Below are 22,233 nucleotides of genomic sequence, written 5' to 3' on the forward strand. Positions count from 1 at the left end.
ACCCAATCTTTATTGTACTGTAAAAACAAATTAAAAGTAAAATACAAATTTAAAATATCTAGGGGAAATTTAAAGCAGCCAATCCAACCTTTGCATATTTTGGGAGGTGGAAGAAATCCTGATTACCTGGAAGAAACCCAAATGGACATTGAGAAAACATGCAAAACTTCTCACAGACACTTCTAACAGCTTATTTACAGAGTCATATTTATTTTACATTTACATTTTCAGCATTTAGCAGACGCTTTTATCCAAAGCAACTTACACAATGAGCAATTGAGGGTTAAGGGCCTTGCTCAGGGACCCAACAGTGGCAACTTGGTGGTGGCGGGGCTTGAACCGGCAATTTTCTGTTTACTAGTCCAGTACCTTAACCACTGAGCTATCACTGACCATTATTATATTTATAATCTTAAACCAGTGAATCATTACCTATTAAATCTGATACCATCAGGCCTCTTATCTTTTCATTCATCATTAATTCTCACCAGTTGCTTCATTCTAGTTATGGTCTGAGTGTTTCCATCACCTGAATGGACTGGGCACAAGGCCAGTAAAAATCTTGGACAGGGCACCTTTGCAGGTCATCACACACTTTACCCATCACACCTATGTGCAATTAAGAGTAGCCAATCCACCTTCTGTATGTTTTTAAGGGTGGCAAGAAACCATAATACAAAAAACCATACACACAGGGAGCATGCAAACAGTGACCAGGTCTCAGGACCCCTGTTGCAATGCAGTACCCACTCTACCAGCTAATACTGCATTTTATAACAAGGTTTAATGACAGTATTTTTGCTTTTTTTTTACTATTAGTATTTTAATGATTTGTTATTTCTGCTGCTTTTAACCAGACAGCTACAAGAGCCACAATATGTTTCATGTTAATTTATTTTTAATTATTAATATATTTGATTTAGTGTAACAAACAATGATGTAATAAAAAAAATACAAAAAGAAAAAGTAAAACAAATGAACATCTGGTTTCACATAACTAAATCCAAAAGCTTCAAAAAACAACCTGCATCAATTAGTGTTACAATAATTCTGATTGGTTTTGGTACATTTACACTAGTGATTGAACACAAGAACAAACAATAAGATGCAATGAATAAAACAATATTAATTACTCAGAAACAACAGCAATTCTATAATTAAAAAGGCAAAAGAGGTATAGCTGGTTCCGTCTAGTTAGAGAATCAATTGAGATGTTCAGTGCAGTGATAAAGTAATTGTCCCATTATAACTGCCTCTACTATGAAATGTGTGTTACTCTGGAGGATTTCGAGCTATTTATAAGTTGGGGTGTGACCAAACAGCCAAACTTTTCGGAGATGCACTCAGTGTCTGTCCCAAGCCTGGATAAAGATAACAATTTAGAAAGGAATCTGACGTAAAATCTGTGCCAAATCAGGTATACAGAATTCACAAAGATTCCATACATTTTAAAGACCTTTTTTTTTTATCTCGATTTATTTCATGACTGTGTTCATGACTTTACAATATTAAAAATACTAGACAAATGTTGGATTTGTGGAAGGACATAACTATTTCTGACCAAAAAAAACCCTGTATGATCCCCAAACCCTTCGGAGTAAATAAAGCAATCATAGTTGGATCTTTTTGGATATCAAGAGTCTTTTTAGATCTTGTGATGAGCAAAAAGGTTTTGTTGTAAGAGTTTTATACACAACTAGACATGTCTTTTAGTGTCATGGTGTGGGATTCCTGTGAGCTGATGCTGAGGCATAATTTGATTATACGTACAGCTGGAATGTGAATGTGAATCTTGAACCCAATAGAAATGTGTAGATATACAATTCTAGAAATTGATGTGCGTTTTCATAAGTGTGATATGGGTGTTATAAACCTTGATCCCTCAGATAAATACAATTATCCTTCAAAAAATATGTTGTGTTCTTACTCAAGTTAATGTGAAAGTTTTCTTTATACATCTATAATAAATCATTGTGACAGGAAACCAGAAAGGGTGCAATTATTTTACAGCACCGTACACGAGTGCTGAGCGAGGTTATACAATTTCCTTCATCAAAAGCTTCATGTTAATAAAAAAAAAAATCAAATGCTTTAAAGCCCACAGTTCATACTGATTTCTACAAGGTCTGGCTCACAAGAGTTGCCTGAAATGACCTGGCAAATGAAATACAACATTGCAAAATGTACAAACAAAATCTATTTGAAATGGCCAAAGAAATTAACACGCATCAATTTGCTAATTATTGTAATTCCAGTAAATAACAGATAGCCAGGACTGCTCTAGATGTTAAAGTGATGAATTATATAACACTACAGCTGCTGGTTCAAAATATGAAAACACCCGATCCAGTGTTTGGGTTCAGGTTATAGTCGAAGGGTGCCTGGTCTGGACCTGCGAAAGGAATAATAAAATAAGTCTGTAAAACATAAAAAAGCAAAAAACAGTTTACATACATGTGTGATAAAATTATAAGAAAATATACTTTCTTGTTTTAACGAACAAGAAAACAAATTAAATTTTTTAACAAATTTAGGTTCCTTCATATGCTTATATATGCATATCTATATCTATATGTACCAATCAGCCATAACATTAAAACCACCTCCTTGTTTCTACACTCACTGTGCATTTTATCAGCTCCACTTACCATATAGGAGCACTTTAAAGTTCTACAATTACTGACTAGTCCATCTGTTTCTGTAAATATTTTTTAGCCTACTTTCACCTTGTTCTTTAAATGGTCAGGACCCCCCACAGGACCACCACAGAGCAGGTATTATTGCTCATGACAATGACATGGTGGTGGTGTGTTAGTGTGTGTTGTACTGGTATGAGTGGATAAAACACAGCAATGCTGATGGAGTTTTTAAACACCTCACTGTGACTGCTGGACTGAGAATAGTCCACCAACCAAAAATACATCCAGCCAACAGCACCGTGTGGGCAGCGTCCTGTGACCACTGATGAAAGTCTAGAAGATGACCAACTCAAACAGCAACAATAGATGAGCGATCGTCTCTGACTACATCTACAAGGTGGACCAACTAGGTAGGAGATTCTAATAGAGTGGACAGTGAGTGGACATGGTATTTAAAAACTTCAGCAGCGCTGAGATCATCCACCACCTAAATAATACCTGCTCTGTGGTGGTCCTGACCATTGAAGAACAGGGTGAAAGCAGGCTAAAAAAGTATGTAGAGAAACAGATGGACTACAGTCAGTAATTGTAGAACTTTAAAGTGCTCCTATATAGTAAGTGGAGTTGATAAAATGGACAGTAAGTGTAGAAACAAGGAGGTGGTTTTAATGTTAAGGCTGATCAGTGTATTATATATGCTTAACATAGACTTTAAAACATTTCTATTTTTTTGTATAAATATATATTTTTGTCTATTTTGTCTACTCTGTAACTAATGTGACCGAGCAGTCACAAAAGCATTTCACTGCCAGTTGTACTGTGTATGACTATGTATGTGACAAATAAACCTTGATTTGATTTGATTTTGATGCTTATTGCAGGTTTCTGAAAATGGCTTCTGTAAATTATATCTATTTAAAATTAAATCCACAACACAAGTAGGAGCACAAAATGTCAAGGGGTCTAAAATCTTTCTGAATCCACTGTTATTAAAAGAAGAAATTATCTCATACTCAGATCTATATTTATCTATTTATGTGCATTATTTGCTACTGCAGGCTCATGGTCATGCTAATTTCTGTCATACATGTATGTATTTTAATACACAGTATTTGAAATGCCTTCTGTATTCCAGTTCCAAAAATACGGTATTAATATTTAATGCTGGCAGTGTGAAAGCAGACGAAATACACATAAGTAAAGCTAGATGGCAACTCTGGGTGTCCCTCTGTGTTTGCTGGTTTATTATTGTGTGGTATAAAAAACCCAAAGCACCAGCATATGTATAAGTGCTAATGTTTATGTACCCAGGATAAGGTGGTGGTGGAACATCGTGTGGACTGGCTGCAGTGATCGCCTGTTCGTACGAGGGGAGCCCATGTGTGTCCATGTCATCTGTTAAAGGTGCAGGGATGGGGTGCAGAGAGACCTCCTCCAGCCTTCTGATGATCACAGAGGCATTACTGCGTCTGCCTTGACTCCTGATGGACCTGAACACACACACACACACCATTACACTTAACAGTCTTTTTGCCAACATAATATAATCTTGAGAGCAATACACTGTAGTGCTAAACTGATAGCTAAGCTTCTGCTGCCTGTGCAAAACTAAAGAGGCTAACCACAAACATTTAGTTTCTGATGGTGTGGACAAATTTTACTATTTATCTTTTTTTAATTCTGTGATAAGAAAATAAAAAAATAGCACACTGTTTTACTCAGTAGTTTTGAACATCAGATACCAACAGTAGGTTGTGTGGTTACAGTACTAAACTTATGCTCTTAAGCTCAGATGTTCACTGCTGGGTCCATAACTTGCTCCGATTTTGTGTTTTTTTTTATTATTTGTCACATTAAAAAAAACAGCTACCAAATGCCTAAACAAAATGTAAGAAACAGAATCAAACCCCCAGGATAAAAACTTAGTTGGTTTCAATAATTTGTGGTGCTTTTAAAATTAAAAATCCCTTTTCAAAATGCACCAGCAACTTTATTACCTTCACCCTGTACATACATTCTTTGGCCATTTTATGAACTACACTTACTATATAGATGGATACTGTGGATATATACAGTAAATACACATTCATTCATACTTACCCTGCAAACCGTTTATTTGTGCACCTCTTCTTACAGGAATAACAGATGAGAAGACCCACTATGATGACGGCCACACTGCCTGCAATGATGCCAACCAACAGCGCAGTCACATCAACTTTTGGCCCCTGATTTTGAGCTGTAAGGACATTTAAATAAAAAAAGTTATTATATATATATACAGTGTATCACAAAAGTGAGTACACCCCTCACATTTCTGCAAATATTTCATTATATCTTTTCATGGGACAACACTATAGACATGAAACTTGGATATAACTTGGAATAGTCAGTGTACAACTTGTATAGCAGTGTAGATTTACTGTCTTCTGAAAATAACTCAACACACAGCCATTAATGTCTAAATAGCTGGCAACATAAGTGAGTACACCCCACAGTGAACATGTCCAAATTGTGCCCAAATGTGTCGTTGTCCCTCCCTGGTGTCATGTGTCAAGGTCCCAGGTGTAAATGGGGAGCAGGGCTGTTAAATTTGGTGTTTTGGGTACAATTCTCTCATACTGGCCACTGGATATTCAACATGGCACCTCATGGCAAAGAACTCTCTGAGGATGTGAGAAATAGAATTGTTGCTCTCCACAAAGATGGCCTAGGCTATAAGAAGATTGCTAACACCCTGAAACTGAGCTACAGCATGGTGGCCAAGGTCATACAGCGGTTTTCCAGGACAGGTTCCACTCGGAACAGGCTTCGCCAGGGTCGACCAAAGAAGTTGAGTCCACGTGTTCGGCGTCATATCCAGAGGTTGGCTTTAAAAAATAGACACATGAGTGCTGCCAGCATTGCTGCAGAGGTTGAAGACGTGGGAGGTCAGCCTGTCAGTGCTCAGACCATACGCCGCACACTGCATCAACTCGGTCTGCATGGTCGTCATCCCAGAAGGAAGCTGACGCACAAGAAAGCCCGCAAACAGTTTGCTGAAGACAAGCAGTCCAAGAACATGGATTACTGGAATGCCCTGTGGTCTGACGAGACCAAGATAAACTTGTTTGGCTCAGATGGTGTCCAGCATGTGTGGCGGCGCCCTGGTGAGAAGTACCAAGACAACTGTATCTTGCCTACAGTCAAGCATGGTGGTGGTAGCATCATGGTCTTGGGCTGCATGAGTGTTGCTGGCACTGGGGAGCTGCAGTTCATTGAGGGAAACATGAATTCCAACATGTACTGTGACATTCTGAAACAGAGCATGATCCCCTCCCTTCCAAAACTGGGCCTCATGGCAGTTTTCCAACAGGATAACAACCCCAAACACAACCTCCAAGATGACAACTGCCTTGCTGAGGAAGCTGAAGGTAAAGGTGATGGACTAAACCCAATTGAGCACCTGTGGCGCATCCTCAAGTGGAAGGTGGAGGGGTTCAAGGTGTCTAACATCCACCAGCTCCGTGATGTCATCATGGAGGAGTGGAAGAGGATTCCAGTAGCAACCTGTGCAGCTCTGGTGAATTCCATGCCCAAGAGGGTTAAGGCAGTGCTGGATAATAATGGTGGTCACACAAAATATTGACACTTTGGGCACAATTTGGACATGTTCACTGTGGGGTGTACTCACTTATGTTGCCAGCCATTTAGACATTAATGGCTGTGTGTTGAGTTATTTTCAGAAGACAGTAAATCTACACTGCTATACAAGTTGTACACTGACTACTCTAAGTTATATCCAAGTTTTATTTCTATAGTGTTGTCCCATGAAAAGATATAATAAAATATTTGCAGAAATGTGAGGGGTGTACTCACTTTTGTGATACACTGTATATACAGGTATATATACCCAGAATCACTGGATGCAATGCAGTATAACACCCTGGACAAGACATGAATCCCTCAGACATAGCCAATCATGTCTGTATGTAGCCGCCTAACCGGCTGATTGCACTGCTGGGGATTCGAACCCTGGATCCAAGTGGCAGTGGGCTAACATAATTTACCTCTGCAAGAGCTGAGCTCCCTACTTCCAACTAAGTATACATAAATAACCAGCTAACAATATATTCACAATAAAAAGATAGCCCAGTCTTTCAGATATTAAAGTAAAATGATCTTTCTAAAATCACTTTAGAAAATTATAAGTAGTTGTTTTTAATGCATTTTTGCTATAACACATTCACTGTGTAAAATAATTACCCTTTTTAAAATTATTTCAACAATTTTTAACATTTTAACAATACGATGGTATCTGTTGACTTATAAACTAATTTTGTTAACTAAGCTTGGAAGTAAAAAAGCCAATTTGCCCTTACCAAGACCTGCCATCACAGTTTTCTGTAGTTTTTGTTTAATGTTCCACTAATACCTCCATAGTTCAAATAAAATTACAGATACAAATCTGAAATAAGGATGGTTACAAACCATCTAAGTTATAGATTTTGTTGTAAGATGTTTCTGAATGAAGCATAGTGTTTTTACATTTGATGAAATGATAGTAAAACAATAAAACATGCCTTCTATTTATATAACACAAATTCATCACTATAAGATTCATGTTCATGGATGCTTACAAAGCTTTTTGTGCTGACTACATTTATAAAAAAAATGTCTGATTTGTAGTAAATATTTGAGATGTATATTGAAATGTAACTACAATCTCCCTGCAGTTTGATAATTTCTCAATAAAAGTTATTTTACATATAACTTAGATGATAACTAGATGTAAATTACAAGAAACATTCAGGATCACTTCTGTTAACCACCAGATCATTTTGTAAATGCATGCAAATATAACATATGTTCAAAAAAGTACTAGAATTAGAATTCTGTGAGTTTAAATGTTCACTTACCGGATGTATACTCCTTCCAGAAAGCTTCCTGTAAGCAACAAGCAAAATGACGTTAGAAATATCATTTTTACAGCAATAAGAGAGCTTCATATATTAAACTCTGAGCAACTTGTGAAACTTTTTATGATTGTGTGTGTGTGTGTGTGTGTGTGTGTGTGTGTAGAAAGAATGTATCAGGAGGTAGAGGAATTACTCAACTGTATCTGGATCATTCTCAAACACCTCACGTGCTTCCTCATAGTTGCACACTTCCTCCTGACACTCCCTTTCTAAATTCCCGGGAGTGAAGATTTCAAAGTCGAAGCGGTTGTACAGCAAGTGGCGTCCTAAAAAGTTGCTGGCCTCCATCTCTTCCACAAACACTACAGAGCAAAAATATCAAGCATTACACCTACAGTCGCATTATACCTACAGTCGCATTATACCTACAGTCGGACAGTTTCTGTTAATATCACCCTATTACACTCTGGTGCAAAAATATTAAGCATTACACCTACACTCGCATTACACCTACACTACCTGTTGGACAGTTTCTATTAATGTCACCCTATTACACTCTGGTGCTGGATGGGAGGTGTTGTACTGTTTAGTTGTATACAGTATAAATATTTAGGCTCTCCAAAAGTTACTTACCAAGGCAGATGAACTTCACATTTTTATTCCTACTGAGGTCTTATGTAATAAAACTACAACTCTGCTACACCCCACCTCTTGTACTTTAAAATCTAGCTCATCTGAACACTAAGGGCATCACCAAAAGTCAAAATTCTGTCAAAAGAAGCTATTTCTGATCCACAAGGTACATTATAAACAAAGGTTTCAAATGGAAGTTTTTTCCTCTGATTCTGACATCTGAAATCAATGAAATTTCACTTCCATCAGTTTACCTGCATTTTGTTTGTCTTGCAGATCCGAACTTCCTGGGTCAGTCTCACACATACAACGTCCACATACAGTCAGCATACACACCGCAACAACAAGTTTCAGCATTTCTGTTCAGCTGTCAGAAAAAAAAAATCAGGAAAATGAGTCACATTATTAGCCTACTCACTTTCAGTTCATATGCCTTAGCTGGCCTTCCAGACATCTGAGGCATGTTTTGATTAGTCTTGTGTTGACTAAACAATGACTGATGTCAGTAATGTTTATTAGTTATTTTTCCAAAGTCATTTTATATAGTTGATTTAAAACCCTTATCACTATTTAGCTACTTAATGTTTGTTACTTATTTGACACAAACATGAAGTCATACAGTATTTACAGTGCAGTTGCTTGGTATTGTCCTCTTTTAGACGTAATACATGTTAAATACACACGTCTCTGTTCTTTAGATTAAAGAAAAAAGCCTTTAAAGTTTTATAAGTGAAATCTTTTACTCTCAGCGTTTGCTTTTGTTTCACATATTGTCTGGTGCTTTATTGTCCTTGAATAAGCCTTACACTGTTGTCATCATAGATCTGTGTTCACTTAAAACAACAATACTGTGATAAGTGAAGAACAATTCAAACACAGATAACTCTTATTTATGTAATAGTCCACAAAATGTATTTATATGTCCTGCTTTATCTTTTTTATTATCATAGTAATAATTGGGTCAGCATGGAGTCTTACAACACATCCAACATGCTGGATTATAACTAGAAATACAAGCCAGGTTTTACTAGTCCAACTTCACAGTCATGTTACAAAATCTAGTTGAAATTCTAAATTCCATGAAGAGATTAGGCTGTTTTACCCACAATCATTCGAGTTCACAAAATTTTGGACATGGTAAATAATACTTTTAGGTTTTAAAGTAATTTGTAACCAATGTGCTGATAACTATAGACCTTGGCCTGAAATTCTTCATGGTATTATTAGCAATTTAGCAAACCTAATCCACTTTGATTTACAGTTGTTTAAAGCTGAAAGTTTCTTATAGCAAACAAGTGTGACTAACACAATGTCTTTACTAAGTTTAAGTTTTTAATCCCTTGGGCCCTTGAGCAAGGCCCTTAACCATCAATTGCTTAGATAATATACTGTCATGGTACTGTAAGTCGCTTTGGATAAAAGTGTCTGCTAAATGCCGTAAATGTAAACCACCAAATTATTAAAAAAAATCTCTTACTAGCCAACCTAAAGAGAGGCAAAATCACGAATACTTTAAAATGTCACGCATTACCTAGTTTACCTAGTTTTAGTAATAATAAATGGATCAAATAACAATAACACTCACAATAAACAGTGGTACCTTGTAACTCAACGTCCCCTAAACTCAAAATCTTTGAAACTCGACGCCCTTTGTCGAGAAATTTGTACCCTTAAACTTAACGTTTTCCTTAAACTCAAATTAACAATAAACAGCTCTTCGCTTGAACAGTGCAGTAAAATGTCAAAGTGTGAATATGAGACAAATCTGCATTTGTGTGGAATAACCATCAAATTCACTCTGAAAGCTCCACATGTATCTGTGCTTATCTGGATTTTTCTTCTGTTTCACTTTCAACTTGTTTTACAGCTCGAGGTTCTGAGAAATGGTAAGTAATTGTTTCTAAAACGCTTATTGTTAAAAAAAAAGCTTAATGTGACTTAATGTATTAAAATTATGACACAGAAACATTAAACATTAAACTTCTCTTAAATATTACTGCTCATAAGTTCTATCCACTAATGAAATTCCTCGCTCGTCTTAGTACAATAAGTCTCGTTAAGCTTTGTGCAACAGTTATTGATTAACTGTTTTCAATAGTATTTCAGTGTCAAAAACAACACCATTATTTTACGTAAGCCTAAAATATATGCAGTTTCACAGGACCATGGAACGCATTAACAGGTTTCCTATACATCCTTATGGAAAAAAATACCTTAAAACTCAACACTACTCCCAGAACCAACTGACACTGAGTTTCAAGGTACCACTGTACTTATATTACATACACTATTGTAATTCAATAATATTTTTTTATTACTTAGAGGTGTTATCTGTCTAAATAATAAAACTAAACCAATAATAATAAAGGTTCTGATGACATATGGTAATGATATAAATTTATATTAGGCAGGTAGATGTAAGTTTAATTTAGAATCAATGGCATTTTGGTGCACCCTGAACAGGATACTTATTTCCAGGATCTGTGACCATGAAGTTTCTAAAAAACACTGAAGTAAACAATGTTTGGTTTGGTTTATTAGGACTTTAATGCCATGTTTTTCACTTTGGTTACATTCATGACAGAAACGGTAGTTAACTGGTTACACAAGATTCACCATACATGACAAGTTTACTGTCAAACACAGTCATGGACAATTTTGTATCTCCAGTACACCTCACTAGAATGTTTCTGGACTGTGGGAGGAAACCGGAGCTCCCGAATGAAACCCACACAGATACGGGGAGAACATGTACAGCGACAATGCTACCCACCGAGCCACCGAGCCCCTACAGCAAACAATGCACAAACAGGTGAAAGTAAACATCTGTAGTTTTCTACCTGTTGTTCTTTAAAGTCATTTGAGCAGTTTGTGACTTTAAGCTCAGTAAAAACAAAAGACTTTTACTCTGGTTTGATTATAAATAAGTTCCCGTTCAGGACAGATCAGGCAGCCAAAGTTCAGTGCCACAAATCTGCCATAAACAAAGTTCAACCACACCAACACAAATATTTAGGAGTGGTTTTAAGCAGTGAGAGGGTCAGAAACAACAGAGCTAAAATGAGTTTTATATCGGATACTCGGCGACACTGATCCTACCTGTATTAGATCCGTGTGTTCCGGTTAGTTTGGGTAAATTTCCTCATGCGCGTCTTTATTTTCAGTCACTACAGCAGGAGACTCATCCTGTTTTTCAGGAAGTTTCTCTGTGGCTCAGGGAACCGCGACCTGACCACCTGTAGCACGGCGGAAGGCAAGAACGTCCATAATGTAACCCTGAAAAGAGCTCTGAAGAAAACCTCACAACACCTAGAACTCCTGGAACTATAATCTCAGTCCGCGGGAACAGAACCTGATCAGAACTGGAACTGAAACTAAACTACAACCGTCAGCGCGTCATTCAGCAACACCTACACACAGCTGATACCCGGGCCGCGTTCCAAACCACACACCACTACTACCCCACTGACTAGAGGGTTACAGGTGGATCCCTATATCACTGTTCAGCACAGTTAGACGGTTTTGTGGTTTAGGACACAGCCTAAATTCCAGTTCACGCACTCACTTTCTTGGATCTGAGTGTGGCTGCTGTTTTGGCTACACACTTACTTTGTGTAGGTGTCAGGGAGCATTTGGGACGCGGCCCATGAGAAATCACCTGTGCAGTCGATCCGCTCACCTGGATGAGGTCACAGAGACTACAGGGTAAACAGGAGGATGTTATCAAGCTTCTGGTGCAGAACAGAGAGCCTCCGGGGCAACTTTAAACTCGTTTCAGGGCAACACGGTGGTGCAGCAGGTTGTGTAGGTGCCGCACAACCTCAGGGTCCTGGAGACCTGGGTTTACTTCTCGAATCCGATTCTGTAATTCTGTTTAAAATGTGCCACTTAAAATACCAGTAACATGTAATACTTGAGGAAATATTTTAAAATAGGATCTAATAAATCTGCAAAAGTAAAAGTTACATAACGTGTAAATAATAAACAGTAAAATAGACTTAATATTCTGTGCTTGGTAGACCCCAGGCTGTGTCGGCACAGTTTGGTATGTTCTCCATATCCCTGGGTACTTTTCCAATATTATCCACAAACCCTGATCATTACAAGGTGAACTACATGAGCAAATAGTTTTCCTTGTATAAACATTCTATTAAAAATGCTAGCCAATTAGCAGAGTAGTTGGCCATGTTTTTATTTGTGAGCAGTAAAGTTTGTTTGTTTGTTTATTAGGATTTTAACGTCATGTTTTACACTTTTGGTTACATTCATGACAGGAACAGTAGTTACTCATTACAAGGTTCATCACTTCACAAGGTTAAATCAAACACAGTCCTGGACAATTTAATGTCTCCAGTTTACCTCACTTGCACATCTTTGGACTGTGGGAGGAAACCGGAGCGCCCAGAGTAAACCCACGCAGACACGGGGAGAACATGCAAACTCCACACAGAAAGGACCCGGACCGCCGGGCAGTAAAGACTGAGTGGAGTAAATGGCTTTTGGTTGCATGTCTAAATATGACTAGCTGGAGGAGCTTGTGGGGTCCTCAAACTTTTTAACCGAGGGGCCAGATTACTGTTCTTCAGTGTTTTGGGGGGCCGGACCGCGGGTGAAATAGTAAACACACCCAAAAAAGCTATTTACTATGTATACTGGATGTATTGTCTGGGCTTTGTATAATTGTAGTTCATAATGATAATGCAGAAATTTTATTTATTTTAATAATTTCCATTATCCTACCTCATACAGTGTTTCCTTAAAAAATCAGTGTGAACTGTGAGCCTGCTTTTGCCTGACGACAGTAAGCGTCAGGTTCCATATTTGTTACTGCCAGTCATAATAGCTAATAAATGTTGATCAGTGAGTCTGGATCTGGTTAAAGCAATAAGCCACGAGAGGCTGTGCGTTACTGTGATTTTAGCACGGGGATGACGTTTTTGGCACGACGCGAAGCGGAGTGCCTAAAACTTCTTTCCCCGTGCTAAAATCATAACAGTAATGCACGGTCTCGAGTGGCTTATTGCTTTTATAAAACGGCGGTCAACATAAAATATAATAAATACAACAATGTTTAATTCATAAATGTATTTATTGTTTATAAACTTACAATAAAGCATTCTTCCGCGACGCAAAATAGTTCGATTAACAGTGTTGCTAGGCAACATGAGGGCGAAAATAACATAAATTTTTTCTATTCAGTGGCGTATTAATATGGAATGATGTGAGGTGGTCATAGGTGTGCGTTTATCGAGGATTTTACAACGGCTTCGAACGCGGCTCAGCCAATCAGATTTTAGGACCGGAACTATCCGTTTTATAATGGAGATTTAAGGTGTTTCAACTTCGAAAAAGTCTGCACACAGAAGTAGATGCTCCCGAAAACGGTAGTTACTTTGAGTGCATGTTTTATTGAGATCGGGGAGCTCACAATGGAAAGAGAAGCATAAAAATGAAACAATGTGCTTGAGTTTTGATTTTGGATGCATAAATGCGTTGATCTCCGGGAGCAGGTCGTTAAAACATTTCAAAACTCGCCCCGACTCATCCAGCGGATCTCAGTAAAGCACAACTTCAGCTCAGACAAGAATTCCTGATACTGCCTGTAGTTAAGAGCATTAGCTTTAATGAAATTAACACAGGACACGAGGATTTTCATAACGAAATCCCACTTAACTGCTTCGCAACACAGTTCAGTGGCTGCGGTCACTCATCTCTCTATTGATGCACCAATCACTCCCCTCATGCTTGGAGCGCCACCTGTTGGATCGCTGCCGTATAATCTACTGAGACTCTGGGTGGTCAATTTTTTTACCTGTTATTTTTTCCCCGTTATAATACTGTGAGTTCGAAGATGAACAGTGGCCAGACAACATGTATTGCTGCTGTGGTTAAAGGGGCCGGTCAAATTAAAGCATCGCCCGCGGGCCGTAGTTTGATGACCCCTGCTCTAAGAGGTAGTTTTCTTACAATACTTCAGTTTTGTTTTCCAAATCAGTCTTTACGTTATTCCAAACTAAATAATGGCGACAACATAAATACATCACTGAATAACAGAGCAACGCAATACAGCATTTTAACTCATGTTTTACTTTTGTCTTTTACTGCCCTCTAGCGGTCACAGGATTTCACTCTCAGTTTCTTCAAACAGCCTGAGTAACCATTTGGGAAGGTTAGACCAGCCACTATAACTTATTATAGCATATTTTTGGTCTGCATATTACAGGTCCTCCTTATTTTGTTTCTTTTCATTTCAGCTTTTTTATCCACATATTATCTGGCAATTTTTCACCCCTTGTTTTTCTAGACTTGATTTGGCATTAAATTTTAATGTCACTATCATCTACCTCCATAATCAAAACCAGTTAAGGTGTGGCTGGGTAGGTTGTACTAAAACATGAAACAGAGAAAATATATTAAATATGAAAAAAATAAAGTGCCAGTGTTTATGACTGAACCTAATTAGGAACTATACCTCAAGGATGTATGAATATCTGCCGTTTGTCAACATCCCTATGTCCTCCAGTCATCCCAGCTTAATTAGTTAGTGATTTCTACTATGGTTGGTAACGATGCTCACAGCTACTGTACAACAATTTTAGCTCATAGCTAGACCACAGCCAAGTCTGTCCGATATATACCCGGCTTCTAAATACCAAATCATCATGTACTTAAGAATGGGCGATAGTAAAAAAACATTAAGCATTAACAGAATTCATCAGAACAGCTTTAATGCAGCTTGGCATTTATTTTACAGGTACCAGACAGCTGAGTTTTTTCCTCTGTTAATGTTCTGATTGGTAAATATGAATAGAAGTTAAGGCTTACCCCTCACCCTGATTCTAATAAAACCTTATTATGCCCCCTTAGATCTGTTAACAATTGTGATCTGACAATGGGAGCGTCTGGCAGTTCTCTGATACTTTATTGCAGTCCCTTTAATGAGATTCATTCATCCAAAGAAAGTAAACCATTTAAAAATCATGTCTTAGAACACAGTAACAGACAGTACACAGTCATCATTTGTTGTTTTATTGTGTGTCTGTAAAAACTGAAGGAGCTGCAGTTTAAGAAGAGTGTTAAATGTGTGTGTTAGACGGTAGGAGCGAGTGTCTGGAGGCTGGATTTCACCGTGACCAGATTTTGCTTCCAAGAGCTGAGACTGTCATACAGCTGCTGCCACTGCTGCTTTCCAAATGTACGATGAGTGCTGTGGCTGAAAAAGCAAAAGAGGACATGTGAGCATGTGGTAATAAAAATAAAAACACCTTTGTTTAAATAAATAAGTGCTACGTTAAATGCTACTTTAATGTATTTTAATAATAATCCCTGTTTAAGATCTCACCATCATCAGACTGACTGAAGAATAACTGACATTTGCTGAGACCTAATCAGAAACCTGTCGCCCTGTTTATTAGGTTCAGTAACTGACCACATCAATCTCTCTACAGCAATGCAAAACATATATTTATCTTTATTAAAAGGAAAAGAAAAGTTACCTCACAACAACTTTGCGCTGCGTCTGGTCAATTTTGCAGTAGACCATCTTAGTCCGAACGGCTAACAAGATAAAAGACAATAATCATCATCAAACAGAGCTTCAATCAATACAGAACCAACACTTTAATACTGTTAAGTCAAAGCTGTTGCAACAGAACTCACCATCAATAACAAAGGGTTCCACTTCATCTGCACCGATCTGCAGCTCCTGCTGCATTGTGTCAAAAGAAATCTCCATCATCTCCACAGCCATGCCCATGAAGGTCAGCAGCCTCATCTTCGACAGGTTCTGCTCGTGTGACAGACCTAAACACCACCACCACAATCCATAGTTTTAGTATCATTAAATCATGAGTATTTTAGTCAATGTATTGTATCAAAAACAAAAAATGGTCTTTTATTCATAAAAATAATAATATTATTATTTTCTATTTTTCCAACCTTTCCCCCCCAATTTTCTCCCCTAATCTAATCGTGTCAAATTACCCTGATTGCATCCTCCACTGATTCAACCCTCCACAGCTGACTGAGGAGCTTCTCAACTGACACACCTGCTCCCTCAGACACATGCTCAGTACAGACACGGAGAGCCACACCCTGATCAGCAATATTCCTCAGCCCTGTGTGTTTTGAGGACCCATGATCCGGCTTGCCCCCAACCCTATAACCCTATGAACAACAGCCAATCGTTGTTCATGCAGCTGCCCAGCCCTGGGTGACAGAGCTAAGTTTCAATATGATGTATTCGAAAACCCAGCTCTGGTGTGCTAGCGTATTTTACCGCTGCGCCACCTGAGTGGCTAGTAATGACATTAGTTATAATAAATGGCTTTTAAAAGCTATTTTCAAAGCTGATGTGACAGAATATTAAGTAGGTGGTCCTAATGTTTTGGCTCATCAGTGTAGCTGTTACCAAATGCAATATTTCAAAAACAAAACACATCCTAAATTAAATGACAAAAAGTATACATCACTTCAAAGTCCCAAAATACGTAGGTTTTATTAATGAAAGGTCACTTATCAGTTCCAGCACAATTATTTATCCTAATTTTTATTATAATTTAAGCTGCTGCTGACGCTCACCCTAAAATAAGTAACATATAACAAGCTAAAAAAGCTATTTACAATAATTAAGTAAGCACTGACGCAACTAGAAAACCAGTGACCTGTTCCATTAGGCACAGACAGGAAGAGTGATCAGCGTACACACTTCATAGTTACACCAGATCTGTACTGGACGTGTATGTATTTTGTTCTACTGATGGGTGCAGGGAGGATGAGGCTGCCGTAATGAACGCAGCACTCTGTGCAGATGCCAAACAAAAGCTCCTGCTGAGTCTTACATTCCAGCAGATCAGTTTCACTGCTCCACTGCTTACAGAACATCTGGGTGTTTGCTCACGTTTAACGCTCCAGTGAGCTTCACTTATTAGAATGATTACTATAGTCTGAAGCAGCAGAAGCAAGATGTTGCACTGTTGATTTTGGAAGCTAATTTTGATTAAGTCTACTACACCTATTATACTGATGATCTTTGTGGGCATAGAATTACTGACTGAAGCCCTTCTGTTGAGAGCGTCAAAACAAACCAACCAGCTTTGGAAGGAGTTGTGAGTCCAAGCGAGTCACAGTTTTGCTTTGTTTTGCACATAGTTACAGTGACATCTCTGGTGGGTTCCTGCTTTGAAATTGTGGACAGTTTAGGACTTTCTCCACAATAAAAATCAAACATGATTTTTGAGAAAAAGAAGCGGCTGTCGTAATTGTATCAGTTTTATAGATTACAGCTTGTCAGGTTTCAACATTATAAATAAAAATCTACTTCACTGTCCATGTCCGTTCAGCACTTACTCTAGTACTTACCAAGAGAATCAATGAAGTCTTTGTTGTTCTGGTAGAATTTGACGTAGGCTGCTAGTTTTGCGCTCACAAAGATGGTCAGCAGCTGAAAAGATAAATAAGATAGATTATTATTAATTTATTAGGATTTTAACGTCATGTTTTACACACTTGGGTTATAGTCATTACAGAAACGGTAATTACTGACTACACAAGATTTATCAGTTCAAGGTATCCCCAATTAACCTGACTGCATATCTTTGGACTGTGGAAGAAAAACGGAAATCCCGGGGGAAACCCACACAGACTCGGGGAGAACATGCACAATCACACAGAACGGACCCAGACCGATCCACCTGAGAATCGAACCCAGGACCTTAAATAGGATGGATAACTGACTTGAGAAACACTGACTAAAACACTTCATTAAATGTTCATCAGCATGCAGAACAGCAACATGGCTGGATTCAATCCTTGGCTCGGTGTGAGAGTTTTCCCAAAATCAGTTAATGAATACTTCCACTGCACCAGAGTCCAGTGGTGCTGTTTTATACCACTTTAGCAAATAATCAGTTGATGTGATGATCCACTCTATAGCACTTAGCGTTTTGCTTCTGTAGAGCTGCACAGCTGTTGCTTTTCCTAGACGCATCTACTTCTCAGCAACAACACTCTTATTGTGCAACTTTTATCCTTCATCTAATGCAAATGATTATGAGGATTACATGGTGTTACATTTTAAGCAATGGGTGTGGCTACATTTGCCAAATCCACTAGTTTAAGGAATTACAAACCTATTCTGGGCCCTGTCATGTATACAGGATGAAGTTATACCAGTAGCACATGCCTAGCTTTACTTACATCGTGGATGAGCTCTCCCTCCAGGAAGCGCACAGGTTTCAGGGCCAGTAGATGATCAATCAGAAACGTGCTTGGGTCTTTTAAAGCACGGACAATGCACCTGGAGAAACATGGTGAAACGTGTGTAAGTGTAAATACAAAATCTACTTTGAGAAGATGACAGGTAGACAGAAATAAAGACAGAGAGGTGGGTACAACATACCTATGGGCATCTACCCGGGCTTGAGAAGCATTGTCTTCTGTGTAACTGCCCAACAGCTCTACCATGACTTTGGCTGCAGCTTCACTGTAGGAAACAAACCGCATATTGTGAATGCAGGTAAACTCAATCACAAATGAACTGGTTCTAAAGGTCTCTTCTTATACCTCTTCTTACAGTCAACCAGAGCCTCGTATACCAGTCTCAGCAGAGTGTGTTTCTTCTCTGTGTTCAGGTTCCAGTCTATGATCCACTTGCGCACCTAAACACACACACACACACACACACACACGTAGAGAGGAAAACAAATTAGACAAATGAAACAAACCAAAAATAAATAAATTAAAAAAAAAAAGTAGACGGGAATCCGGGTGGCGCAGTGGTCTAACGTGCCAGCTCACCAACGCTGAGATGTGAGCTCGAATGTTAGCAGAGCCGCTGACCTGGCTGGGCATTCCACAAACAAAACTGCCTGTGTTTGAGGATGAAAAGGCTTTGATTGTTGTCCATGACTGTACCTGGTCCAGGTCCGTTGGGATGAAGGCGATGGCATTGCAGGCTGCTGCCACTTTAATCAGACTGCAGTACACAGTGTACCGCACTGCCGTGTTCTCATCCATGCCATGGAACAGGTTGCTGAGCCTGAAAAAAAAATTCATTACACAATCAGAATAAATACTGTGTCACATGACCAGAGCAGCAATAAAATGAGACTCAGGGGCCTAACAGTAGCAACTTGGTGGCAATAGGGCTTACCCCAGCAACCTTCTGATTACTAGTCCAGGTCAATGATAGCTTAGTGCTTAAGGTACTGGACTGATGATGAGATCGCTACTTCAAGCCCCACCACCACCAAGTTGCCCTTTTGGGCCCCTGAGCCAGGCCAAAATCAAAATATGTGAATTAAAAGTTAAATTAATACACAAACAGTCTAAAAAAGTCAGTGAATGAGTAAGGTGAGTATGGTTAAATTAAAGGCTCAATAAATATCAATGGGTATGTACATGAGTAAACAGATAGTTAGGAAAATAAATGGGTGAATGTTCTTGGCACCAAATCAGTACACAGATGAAACAGAAACATGACAAACAGGTAAATATGAAAAACAGTATAGAAAAATGTCAAACTGATGAATGAGTGAGTGTCTTGTGTACATACAGCTGCATCCTCAGTGTGGGACGTTCACCCTCACGAAACTTGACGAGTTTCTCACACAGACTCTCAATGAGCGCCTCCTGCTTCTCCGTCTCCAAAATCAGCAGCAAAGACACGATGCTGTTCATCACACTCTCCACATCTACACACACAAACACATAGATGGTAATGAATACAACGCCACAAATAAAGACTTACGATCAAACGGCTCCGGGATCGGTCATTTCCACTCACCTTTATCGTCATCCTTCAGGCAGACATCACAGGCCTCGATAATCTGAGCCAGATCGACATGCAGGCCTCCCTCTGAATTTTCCTCTGAGATCTCTGCTCCTTTCGATTTCATGTAGGCCCGCAGCTCAGAGGCCTTCAATACAAACCACAAGGTTCATAAATGTGCTGAACCGAGGTGAACAGATCAACAACATTAAAATTATCCCAACTCAATTTTTTTTAGGCTGCTCCTTTATTTTAGGGGTAACCACAGCGAATCTGGTCCCCATACCAAACTCAGCACAGAGAGTGCACTGACAAGAGCACCTCCCATTTTGGGTAACTCTTTGCTACAAATCACCAAAAATACTAAAGCTTAAAGGTGCCCTGGTGAGTAATTCCATTGTTCCTACTATTGCTAACAAATACGGCAAATATAATCAAACTTAACTGTTGAAACAATAAGACCTGAGCATCACACTTCAAGTGACAGTTTCCTAAAAAGCTAGGTCCAGGCTGAACTGGTTATAGACAGATAGAACTTTGAGTTACTACAGCTGCAGGAACATCAGATCAGATCAGAATACTTTATTGATCCCAGAGGGAAATTGCAGTTCTTACAGTAGCACCCACTTATGTAGAAAGAATAAACACTCTACTAGCTGAAAACTAAGAAAATTTTGCAAATAGAATTTAAAAAGTTATTTACACATAACATAGAACACTATAAACACCACCACAAACACCGATAAGCCGAAACATCAGGACCATCCACCTAATTTGACAGACTCCACAAGATCTCTGAAGTACTGCTTTCGTTTTTGGCACCAGGAAAATACCAGCCTTCAACTTCTGTACGTTGTAAGGTGGATCTTCCTACAGTGCATCCTGGTGCATCTATTTCCTGGGTAAATAATGTACACATGCCCGGCTGTCTATATGATTTTGAAGAAACCAGAATTTCTGTTTTCATTTAACAAACGCAAACATGGTTAGGGCGGCTCAGTGGGTACTGGGTAGCACTGTCGCCTCACAGCAAGAAGGTCCTGGGTTCGATCCCCAGGTGGGGCAGTCCGGGTCCTTTCTGTGTGGTGTTTGCATGTTCTCCTGTGTCTGCGTGGGTTTACTCCGGGAAGTCCGGTTTCCTCCCACAGTCCAAAGACGTGCAAGTGAGGTAAATTGGAGACACAAAATTGTCCATGACTGAGTGAATCTTGTGTAACTACCTGTTCTGTCATGAATGTAACCGAAGTGTGTAAAACATGAGGTTAAAATCCTAATAAATAATAATAATAACAAACATGGTTAACTCTTTTATTAAACCACCAGCATTGTGAGGTCAGGAATAAAAGAAATTGCCTCAGTATTTTTTTAATTCACTCTGTAGCCCCAAATTCAACCTAATTCACAACATTTCACATCAGGGAAACTCTTCATGTTTTAGAAGCTAATAAAAATACCACAAATTAAATATAATCAAACACAATGGTGGCACAGCTGGTAGAGTAGATGCTGCATAGCTTTCATTTTGCATGGTTTGAGTCCCTGTAAGTACTTTGGTCAGAATCAAGCTGTTATAAGCTTTAAAAAGAAGACATATACACTGGACAGTTTGATATTAATGTTTGTTGAGACTGGTGTTGTAACCTAAACGCAACATTACTTAACACGAGATAAAGAAACAATCAGGCAGGCTGTGGGTTGTACTAGCGGGCAAACTAAGGCTGTATCCCAAACCACTCTCTAAATGCTAAGAAGTGCACTTAGTAGGCTGTAAAAGCTTTTAGAACGTCCGCTGTAGTGCACTAATGTAGGGAGCAAGGACGCGATTCAGGATACAGCGTTAGCTTACGCGACAGCTAGCCAATTCACAAAGTTGCAGCCTTAATAAAACACTATGTCAATCATAAGTAAACATCTAATTATAATGTAAATATAAATCGATATAAACTGATTATAACGGTACCTGATCCTCCTCAGTAATGTCTATGAAAGCCGGGACACTCATGTTTGTGAGGCGCTGATAAAATCCACACGCTCACGGCGAGAACCAGCAGCAGGAAAAAGAACGTAGAAACACACCGGCGACGCCAGAGCACATCCGGGTTACTGTCTTAAAGAGACAGTCTGTGTCCGTCCAGGTCATCCAGGTCCGTGTAGCGGTGCGTCCGGCGCAACTCAGAACCACTTGTAGCAAGGCAGGAATGCACCTTGGACACATCTGGCATCAACACATCACAGGGCAGCACATGCTAACCTATTTATTTATAGTGTAATTATTTACTAATTCTATTACAAGCCG

The 22,233-nt window shown here is 38.9% G+C and overlaps 2 protein-coding genes across 2 annotated transcripts; both read right to left on the bottom strand.

The window, feature by feature from the left end:
• Window positions 1-876: 876 nt before the first annotated feature.
• prrg4 (proline rich Gla (G-carboxyglutamic acid) 4 (transmembrane)) lies at window positions 877-11,509 on the bottom strand. The gene is made up of 7 exons (XM_063005118.1): window positions 11,267-11,509; window positions 8,422-8,534; window positions 7,733-7,896; window positions 7,535-7,562; window positions 4,740-4,875; window positions 3,947-4,129; window positions 877-2,392 (listed from the first exon to the last, which is right to left on the bottom strand). The coding sequence occupies exons 2-7, from the start codon at window positions 8,522-8,524 to the stop codon at window positions 2,365-2,367; spliced, it is 642 nt and encodes a 213-aa protein (XP_062861188.1). The 5' UTR covers window positions 8,525-8,534; window positions 11,267-11,509; the 3' UTR covers window positions 877-2,364.
• Window positions 11,510-15,182: 3,673 nt separating this feature from the next.
• eif3m (eukaryotic translation initiation factor 3, subunit M) lies at window positions 15,183-21,983 on the bottom strand. The gene is made up of 11 exons (XM_063005119.1): window positions 21,898-21,983; window positions 19,953-20,085; window positions 19,722-19,860; window positions 19,082-19,205; window positions 18,731-18,825; window positions 18,567-18,650; window positions 18,365-18,464; window positions 17,528-17,609; window positions 15,827-15,970; window positions 15,664-15,724; window positions 15,183-15,380 (listed from the first exon to the last, which is right to left on the bottom strand). The coding sequence occupies exons 1-11, from the start codon at window positions 21,937-21,939 to the stop codon at window positions 15,257-15,259; spliced, it is 1,128 nt and encodes a 375-aa protein (XP_062861189.1). The 5' UTR covers window positions 21,940-21,983; the 3' UTR covers window positions 15,183-15,256.
• Between the last annotated feature and the right edge of the window lie 250 nt (window positions 21,984-22,233).

This window comes from Trichomycterus rosablanca, chromosome 11 (genome assembly GCF_030014385.1).
Source record: "Trichomycterus rosablanca isolate fTriRos1 chromosome 11, fTriRos1.hap1, whole genome shotgun sequence".
Taxonomy (NCBI): Eukaryota; Metazoa; Chordata; class Actinopteri; order Siluriformes; family Trichomycteridae; genus Trichomycterus; species Trichomycterus rosablanca.